A 10,260-nucleotide genomic window follows, 5' to 3' on the forward strand; every position below is an offset into this window, starting at 1 on the left:
TCCTGGCAAAAAATTAATGCAACTCTGGACGGGAATAAATGTTGTGACTTTGCAAAAGCTTATCGAGATGATGCCACAGCGAATGCATGCCATAATTAAAGCTAAAGGCAGTCCAACGACATATTAGAGTGTGTGACTTTTTTTTTTTTTTTTTGGAAGGGCAGTGTATAAGAACAGCATTAAAAAGTAAATAATAATAATATTTAAGATGTGCAAAGCAACATACAAAATTCATTTATATATATATTACATAAATATATATAGTTTTCACTTAGAGACTCACAGTAAATTTCACAATTAACTCACAAAGAAACAAGTAAAACTGAATTAAACATGAAATTCTCAAATGGTATTTTCTTGTAAAACATATTGTGATAATCTTTTGTTGATTTACCACTAAAAAAAAAAAAAAAAAAATACAGTGTAAATCAACAGAGCGGCGGGTGCTACACACAGGCAGGAACATTACAAGGTATGTATGTATGTATGTATGTATGTATATATATATATATATATATATATATATCTGTATTTTTCCATAAAATCTATCTGTGAACATATCCAACTCACACATTAGTCATATGGTAACAGTCTGACTCCAGAATCCATCTAAATCATAAACACACCAAAGTAGTTCTCAGCAGCATTGGACAACACAAGTGTACAATTTTTTACTCTGACAAAGACAGCATCATCTTTGTACAGATGAAACACCCCGCTTAGGTAGCTGTTGTCTGTAGCTCTAGGCCTAAGATGTAACCTAGAGGACTGGAGAAGCAGAATCTCATTTCCTGCATATCGATGTGTAACCCAGAGTACAGAGTGACTGAATAAGATGCTGTCCTCTTTGAAGTTGATCTTCGAGTAGACGGAATAATATCCTTCTTTCTCTATAATGAGTTTGCCTTCATCTGCTTTGTGTTTGATATGGTAAAGAATGGACGGATGATTCTCATGCCACAGCATGACTCCATTAACAGATTTCTCACCAGCTAGAGGAGAGGACAGCAAGGACCACATGTATATTAGCACTCAAATGTTTTGACAATCTTGATTGAATTTGTTCTTTCATGACCCAATGTATAAATTTAGTCAGTGGATAGTGACTTGCAGGTGTTCAGCATACATGGGAATTTTTGGTGACTGAATGATTCCCATACTTCTATTTGTTTTATTTCAATTCTGCTGACATGGAAAATATTAATACATTGGATTGCTAGTCATTGATAACTAATAAACTAACATCTAAAAATAAATAAATAAACAAATGAAATCAGCTGTGAGCTTACTTGTCAATTGTGCCATTGGTTTTGAAGGCTTCATTTCTCCAAGCGGTTTTTGTTTGGGGGTTAGAGCATGTTCTTTCTCTGTGATATTCCAAAAGAAAAGAAAAAAATAATAATAATCATAGATTTAAGTGCAATCAAATATTGTTTATATGCCATGCTTATCTAGAATAAAAAGTGCAACACAGCAAAGTAAACTAGTGGCAGTACAGACTAGTAGAGTGATCTTTACCTTGTTTTCTCATGGCAATCTGTGGTCCATCTGGTGTCTGCAGAAGATTAAAGGAAGAATCATACATTGTAGAATATTTCATATTGAGTGCTCAAACACCTTGGGTGAAAGAGTCTCTGCTTGCTCAAACACCTTGGGTGAAAGAGTCTGCAGAGATTTTACAATGATGTGTCATGGGCTGCTGCATGCATCCATTGTGTCTTAATATTAGCAAGTTCCTGCACTTTAGTTAATGTAAAATAACATCATTTCATAATCTCCTCTACGTTTTAATTAATTAAAGCTGCATGCTCACATTCATCTGCCACATTCATTTGCCTTTTGAGTGGCACGTCATCTTAATAACCAATGAACAACCGACTTGTCCCCGCCGTTTTTTTCTTTTCTGATAATCTGTTTATATTAGGAAGAAAAGACCTGTCACTACTTCAGTACAGGGAATTTTGTGAACACTTATGAGGCTGGGATGAATCAATGAATAATTTTCTTCAAACAACCTGTCTGAACTGACTTCTAAAGATTTCTTAAGAGCGAGGACATTATTAAGAGCAACCATTATGTTCACTCAGTTACATGTGTACCATATGTTAACTTTGTTAAGTTTGTATTATTACGTAGTATTGTAAAGATAAGTTTGTAACTAAGTAACAACATGTTAGCATGACTATTTGTATTTGTGTACTATTAAAAAACAAGACTTGGCATTCAGTCATGTTTCCTGCAGAGCTTAATTTGTGTCACACTGCTTTTATATCTTATAACACTGTTGCAGGTTGGTTAAGACCCATTTTCTCATAACGGTATCAGTTAGGTCGAGGTCTAGGTCATGTAACCACAGCACGCTATGGTTTGAGCAGCTTAAGGTTTGTCCAGCTACATTTCTGCAAATTTCATGTAAAGGGAGGAGCCTGACGGAAACATCTCAATCTGCATTCAGTCTATTTTCACAAATAAATGAGTGATATTCTTCTATTTTGCATTATATTTCAACATCATATTATCAGCTTTACAAGTATAACTGAAATTTGATTTGAAATATCAACATCATTTATGAATTGTATAATTTCTTAGTATTGGAGCACATTTAATGCGCGCGCGTGTGTGTATATATATTTACATTACATTAAGTCATTTAGCAGATGCTTTTATCCAAAGATATCCTTACTAATGAGGACAACTGAAGCAATCAAAATCAACAAAAGAGCAATGATCTGCAAGTGCTATAACAAGTCTCAGTTAGCTTAATGTAGTACACGTTGCAAGTTTTTTTTTAATTATATAATAAATAAAAAGAAAACAGATAGAACAGAAAAAGAATAGCTCAAGCTAGTGTTAGAGGCCTTTTTTGCTTTTGTTAATTGTACAGTAAATAAAAAGAAAACAAATAGATAGAATACAAAAAGATTAGAAAAGCTAGTGATTTATATTTTTAAGAAAACAAGCAGTAAATGAATAGAGCCCAAGTCTAAAACGGACAATTATTTTTTTTTTTTTTTTTTTTTTTTTTTGGATTTGATTGTGATTGGGTTGTGCTAGAGTTAGAGGGTCAAAAAATGATGGAAGAGATATGTTATATATATATAGTCTTATCTTTAAAATAAGTATTCTCTTATGTTTTCTAAGTGGCATTTATTAAAACAGTAATATTGTTAAAATGAAAAATAAATGTTTTCTATTTTAATATATTTTAAAATGTCATTTATTTCTGTGATGTCAAAGCTGAATTTTCAGTGTCATTACTACAGTCTTCAATGTCACATGATCCTTCAGAAATCATTCTAAAATGCTGATTTACTGCTCAAGAAACATTTCTTATTAATATCAACATTGAAAACAGTTGCTGCTTATAAGTTTTGTGGAGACTGATACATTTTTTCAGCATTCTCTGATAGAAAGTTCAAAAGAGCAGCAAAAATATATATTTACACAATTCTTGCTCAATCAATCATAGTTCTATGTCATTTGTATCTTATAGTTTCAGATAACTGAAAGTAACTGAAAGTGACAAAACCACGATGAGGTCAACACCCTAAAACATAATCGTTATTCTTTGTATAAAAGAGAAACAGAAGACATTAAAACATAAAGAAAATAATCAAAAATCTGCAATTTTCTAAAAAGAAGAACTGAAAAACAAAAAATGAACTGATATTAGATGAAGTGATAGTGTGAGTGAAAGAATGACGCTGAATGAAAGTAGGCTACACAAGACAGTGATGTTTCAGAAAGCTGGACCAAATAGTACTTACAGGGTTTTCTTTGGATGTGAACAGATGGTAGATGAAACAGGCCTCCACAGCCATGCCACACAGAGCCACACAAACCAGGATCACCAGTAGAGTCTGGATCACCTCCTTCCGCTGTCTACGGACCGGCTTGGGGGGCAGCGGAGGGGGCCTCATTTTGCTGTCCACCACGAATACTGAAGGATACGAAACTTTACCCGGAGCCATGTGCACACACACCGTCTCTGGCCACTTCAGAGATGACAACTGCACATCCAGAGAAGTGTGAGAAGACCCACTGCAAAGCAGTGAGAGTGAGACCCACTGTGAGAGATAACCATCACTCATAAAGCCTGCAGGTGGGCGGACGGTGCGAGAAAGCACACTTCAGTGGGGCCAAGAAAAAAAAAAGTCAGACCACTCTCAAAATCTCCTGTAATACTATTTCAAGTGACAGGTTAAATAAAATCTGAAAGTCTGAGAAATGTGGGATGGAATAAGTGCAGCTTTTAAATAAAATTTTCTAGTTTTCAAAATGAGAAGAAAAAAAAATCGTCAATAATAAAAAACAGATCTTTTGTCATTCAGAACGTGACATTTTCCTTTTGACTAGGTTGTAAGTGAAATCTATTTAAATTGAAATCAGAAAAGACATGTGGTACACACAAATGCCTACACAAGCATACAAACATATATTCATGGCCATGCAACAGGTCCACCTCTTCACACCTTCTTCTCTCCTCTGCATCAGCTCTCAGCCACAGCTTCCCCTACTCTATGCAACACACACTTGTTGAAGTACACTCTCACACTTCTTTAAGTAATTTTGGCTGTGATAAAGTTTTAAGTAACTTTGCTGTAGGAAAAAGACAGGAAGTTAATTTTGGACCAATAAAACACAATAGAGTAGTTAGGGTGTATGCAGGCTTATTTATAGGGTGTATCTTTTTTGTTATAGCAGTGTGCACATAAAAGCCAGAGGGAAACAATCTCCTTATTTACACAATTCTTACTCCTTAGCTTGTGACACATGAAACAGACATCAAAAGCTGACTGTGTTGTCGCTTGCGTCTAGGCCAAAAGAAATTGCACTTGAACACACCTCAAAGACCACTTCCAAAGTTCCACTGGCATGTACGTTCTGCGCCTGCGTGAGAGGAAATAACTCTCCACACCAGCAGGTGGCAGTTGTCTGTATTTGTCATTCAAAAAGGGAACGCTAAACTAGGACTGCAGCTAATCCGTAAACATCATCACTTCCTTACCATTTTAAATGGTTTTCCGTTTCTTCATTCCAAATGTCGTTTTTAAAATGTTTGCATATTGTAATGCTCAGGTGACAGATGAATATATAACATTAGAAAATCATATGTGTGCACACTTGACGTCGTTGTTTGCTTGCTTTAGTCGCTTTACAGGCTTTTTTTCATAGTTCCTTAAAATATTGGCGGGAGTACCCACTTTTTGGTGTGTTTGCACTGCAGGAAGTTGATTGGTTGAATGTTGAATTGTTGATTGGTCGAATGCATGCCATACAAAACTGGTATCCGCCATTTTTAAAAACATGTGTAAACACAGTTTACATATACTTACTCCACAAACTAACACTATGAACATGAAAAATAGGAATAGATGGACTGATGCTGACGTCCAGGCATTTCTGTCTTACATTCTACAGCTGTTGATGTTGTTGAATGTCACACTTAAAGTCTGCGTGAACGGGAAGTTGCAACAGACTTGAGTGAGCGAAGGCCGGAGGCCTAGAGTGAGCCACAGCTGGCTTGAGTGAGCAGAAGCAGGCGGCTTGGATTTGCGTACCTTGGTCTTGCAGCAACCACATGTGACGACCCCGGGCTGGACGCCGCTTCGTCCACGGTAAAAGCCGATTCAGCGATCCACAGTACAAAGTTGATGTATTTCCTCAGCGACCAGCACGGATCAGCTCCAGGCATGACGAAGTGGATATCGTCCTCTTTTGGAAGGCCAAACAAAGTAGTTTCGCTTTCACAGTAAAACACACAGCGTCTATACGACATGGCGGCGGCAACAACAACAATACTACAACAAAAATAAAAGGTACGCCTTCTTTCTTTGTGTGCACATTTGGGTGGCGTCATGCAAATCTTCCCACATACTGACGTAGAGATGTGGGGGTGTGTTAGAACGAGCAGTTTCAGTGGGGTGTGGACGAGTGTTAACTTTTATAAAGAATATCTCTTTGGATTTGAGACTTTAGTCTTTGCAACTTCACAGGTCTTCTTTATTCACCAAGAGCTTGTAACACTCCAAAGAAAAAGGAAAATTTGAAATCGCATCATATGACCCCTTTAAATCCCGGCAGTTTTTACAACCATCGGCTGTGCAGGATTGAGACATCTTCGATTTTATTTATCGATTATTATGGTGAATGACGTCAAGTTGACCATTAAAGATGGTGGACACGTCTACGTGCTTGACACAGTCAAATGGGTCATCTACCTATGTTCAGAAGAACACTGAGGCTGATGATACACGGGGCAACTTTGTTATGAGCAATGTTGCTTTGGAACTTTCCCATTGAGAATGGGTAACTAATGTCTATCTGGATACTTTAGATCGGTCGTGGGCCCTGTGTCTCACCTGGTTGCATTTTATGTGTTAAATTTTTTTTTAAATATATAAAACGATCGGTAAAGTTTTGCAAAAGGAAAATAAAGTTTTGCAAACAAAAAATTAAAGTATTGAGGAAAATAATTTTGCTTTTTGCAAACAAAAATAAAGAATTGCAAAACATAAATGATACCCGCGCGAAAGCAATGATTTTGCAATATATATTTTCCATGGTCATATCTACAATTTTATTTGCAACACTGATTTTATTTGCGCGTCGGTCTAGTTTGAGCTCGCGCTGCAGTTTTTCCTGTGCGCTTCATTTTTCTGCGCGTCTCGCTTTGTGGCGCTGTTTTGACGTGGGGGGTGGAGTCAAGGGGCAGGGGCGTGTACAACATGCCTCCCTGGAAGTGACGTCATCGGCCCGAGACGCAGCTCACTGATCCAGGTACTGTCATGATGAGCAGATGCATGCGAGTGGATCGCTTCCTTTTATTCACTAGCATTAAAACATGCATGGTTTCGTTTTATTAACTTTATTAACAAATGTATATGTGTATTAGCAGCGTTTGCTCAAGTTAAAGAAGTTGTTACCATGCACATCTATTGTTTATTTTCGCTCGATGTGCAGTCTTTTACTGGCATAAAGTTGGCTTGACGTTGGACGTTCGATATTCGCAAATCTAGGGACCGTCTCTAAAGTTACATGCTACTACTATACACTTCTCTAACGTCAATAGCATGCAAGGAGAATGACTAACAGTCATGAAAACAACTTTAAACTGTTCATCCAGGTGTCAACTATAATGCACACCTTTTATATTTTTTGATAATTATTAAAATAAACTGTAAATCATATGTAAAATATTGCTACTTTTCATTACCAAATAGACGTAAACACTAATTTAAAGCTCAAAAGCTCAAATGAAAAGTAGCAATATTTTACATATGATTTACAGTTTATTTGAATAATTATGAAAAATATGAACGGTGTGCATTATAGTTTGACACGAAGATGAACACTTTACAGTATGTTTTATGAAAGTGAGTCATTCTGTTCAAATGCTATTGAGCTTCAAATTATGGCATATTTTAAATTTGAGCCCATTCGGTATGAAAAAGTAGCAATATTTTACATTTGATTTACAGTTTATTTTAATAATTATCAAAAAAATATAAAAGGTGTGCATTATAGTTGACACCTGGATGAACAGTTAACAGTTGTTTTCATGACTGTTAGTCATTCTCCTTGCATGCTATTGACGTTAGAGAAGTGTATAGTAGTTGTCGCATGTAACTTTAGAGACGATCCCTAGATTTGCGAATATCGAAACGTCCAACGTCAAGCCAACTTTATGCCAGTCACACACTTTTATAGCATTAAATGTGTATTGTTTCATTTGGTTAACTGCATGTGTATTAACAGTGTTTGTTTAAGATCTAACCTGTGGGAGGACGCCAGCGCACAGAAGCGTTCTTTGTTCACATTAGTTCAGAGTTACTGCTAGGTTTTAATGTAAAATTATGCAATTCACTTCATAAACTATAACGTACATCATTTAAAGAGGTCTACGACTCAAGTTTTATATCGATCTCGACTTCGTTTTTCATTTACATAACTTCCGGCATAAATTAATAAATGATTGTCATTGTAAGATAAAAAAAAATGAAGCTCGAATCTTTTTGGTTTAATTTTGCCACGAGTTTAATGCATAAACAAACCCGCGTGACCATAGTAACCTGAGATTATCAGAGATTGATCAAATATTTTTATCCATCCCACAGTCCGTTGATCGTGTCTTTTTATGTAATATATGTGCATATAAGGCTTTTATTATTTTTATCATTATATATATATATATATATAATATATCCAAGTGGATGCTGCACACTGCTGGTGGTTGAGGAGAGACCGCCACATGATCGTACAGCGAATTGGGTGTACAACAATACATTATAAAACGCTATATAAATGCATCATTCATTTATTCATATAGGCTAACCGTATATAATAATTGATAATAATATTATATTAAATATGGCTATATTTTTATATTTATTGTTATGCCTTATTTCCCCTTTTAATTCGTGTATTGCTTACCTAATTAACGTTCTTTGTTAAATTAGTGTTTTCATTTACAAATGAAACTAGCGAATTATTCATTTATAATTCTAGTATTTATTATTATAGGGTTATTGTTAAATTCATCCTCTAAAGTGCACTTTAATGAAAAGTGTAATGAAAAGTAGCAATATTTTACATATGATTTACAGTTTATTTTAATAATTATCAAAAAATATAAAAGGTGTGCATTATAGTTGACACCTGGATGAACAGTTAACAGTTGTTTTCATGACTGTTAGTCATTCTCCTTGCATGCTATTGACCTTAGAGAAGTGTATAGTAGTTTCGCATGTAACTTTAGAGACGGTCCCTAGATTTGCGAATATCGAACGTCCAACGTCAAGCCAACTTTATGCCAGTAAAATACTGCACATCGAGAGAAATAAACAACAGATGTGCATGGTAACAACTTCTTTAACTTGAGCAAACGCTGCTAATACACATATACATTTGTTAATAAAGTTAATAAAACGAAACCATGCATGGTTTTAATGCTAGTGAATAAAATGAAGCGATCCACTCGCATGCATCTGCTCATCATAACAGTACCTGGATCAGTGAGCTGCGTCTCGGGCCGATGACGTCATTTCCAGGGAGGCATGTTGTACACGCCCCTGCCCCTTGACTCCACCCCCACGTCAAAACAGCGCCACAAAGCGAGACGCGCAGAAAAAATGAGGCGCACAGGAAAAACTGCAGCGCAAGCTCAAACTAGACTGACGCGCAAAATAAAATCAGTGTTGCAAATAAAATTGTAGATATGACCATGGAAAATATGCATTGCAAAATCATTGCTTTCGCGCGCGGTATCATTTATGTTTTGCAATTCTTTATATTGTTTGCAAAAAGCAAAATTATTTTCCTCAATACTTTAATTTTTGTTTGCAAAACTTTATTTTCTTTTGCAAAACTTTATTTTTTTGCGTATATATGTGATATTATATTGACTCCATAGCCTGTTGCCCAAATTTTGCAATATTGCCCAAAGTTGCCCAGCAACACTGCTCAAAAAGTTGCCCCATGTATCATGAGCATGACAGTTGGAGGGGCGTGTTTAAGGATGTTATATTCAAACCCAAGCCATCAAACTGATGTCATCAGAGTAGGTCTGTCATTTCAGAGGGGAGGTGCATTTTCAGATTTGGATTAAAGATTACGAAGGCAAACTATTTATTTATTTATTTATTTATTTTTTTGTGGATTGACTTGCACGGAGGAATTGTTCACAACAAAAACTGTAGTGTGCTAACAAAATAAATGACAATTGTGTTTTCATGTGTACTTTAAATGACGTCGCCGACTTCCTGAAGCCAATTTAAACATCAAGGCCTTGATAGACTACAGTAATATTTACACACACTTATCTAGCAGTCACAAAGGGTCTTACCATGGACTTCTGTTTAGAGACACAAAGATTATGTATATTTAAGTAAAAGTTAACTCTTAAATAATTAAAGAAGTTTAATCTGGTTTAAATTTAATTAAATTTTAGCTACTTCTTGAAAGGTAGTTTTTAAGTTTATAGTTTTATGACCATAAACTTCTGAGAACATTGCAGAGATATTCTGTCTGACAACCACATTATATCCATCCATACAGCTCTGTTGGTTCTATATTGGTTCAAACATGGTTACACTGAATTTATTCAACACCCAAAATGTAAAAAAAAAAAAAAACATGAGCTCCCTCACACGATTTGGCCAGATTTAGCTCCTGCTACAAGCTTCTCATAGAGTTCGATACAGATACACAAACGTGTGTTATTACAGAAACACGGAAACTTATAAAAACATATCTCTGGCG

General features: G+C 35.6%; 1 protein-coding gene across 1 annotated transcript; it reads right to left on the reverse strand.

The window, feature by feature from the left end:
• Window positions 1-250: 250 nt before the first annotated feature.
• LOC109077203 (tumor necrosis factor ligand superfamily member 6-like) lies at window positions 251-4,748 on the reverse strand. Its single transcript, XM_019092805.2, has 4 exons — window positions 3,768-4,748; window positions 1,519-1,555; window positions 1,290-1,367; window positions 251-992 (listed from the first exon to the last, which is right to left on the reverse strand). Exons 1-4 carry the CDS (start codon window positions 4,089-4,091, stop codon window positions 610-612), a joined length of 822 nt encoding a protein of 273 aa, XP_018948350.2. The 5' UTR covers window positions 4,092-4,748; the 3' UTR covers window positions 251-609.
• Between the last annotated feature and the right edge of the window lie 5,512 nt (window positions 4,749-10,260).

This window comes from Cyprinus carpio, chromosome A3 (assembly GCF_018340385.1).
Source record: "Cyprinus carpio isolate SPL01 chromosome A3, ASM1834038v1, whole genome shotgun sequence".
NCBI lineage: Eukaryota > Metazoa > Chordata > Actinopteri > Cypriniformes > Cyprinidae > Cyprinus > Cyprinus carpio.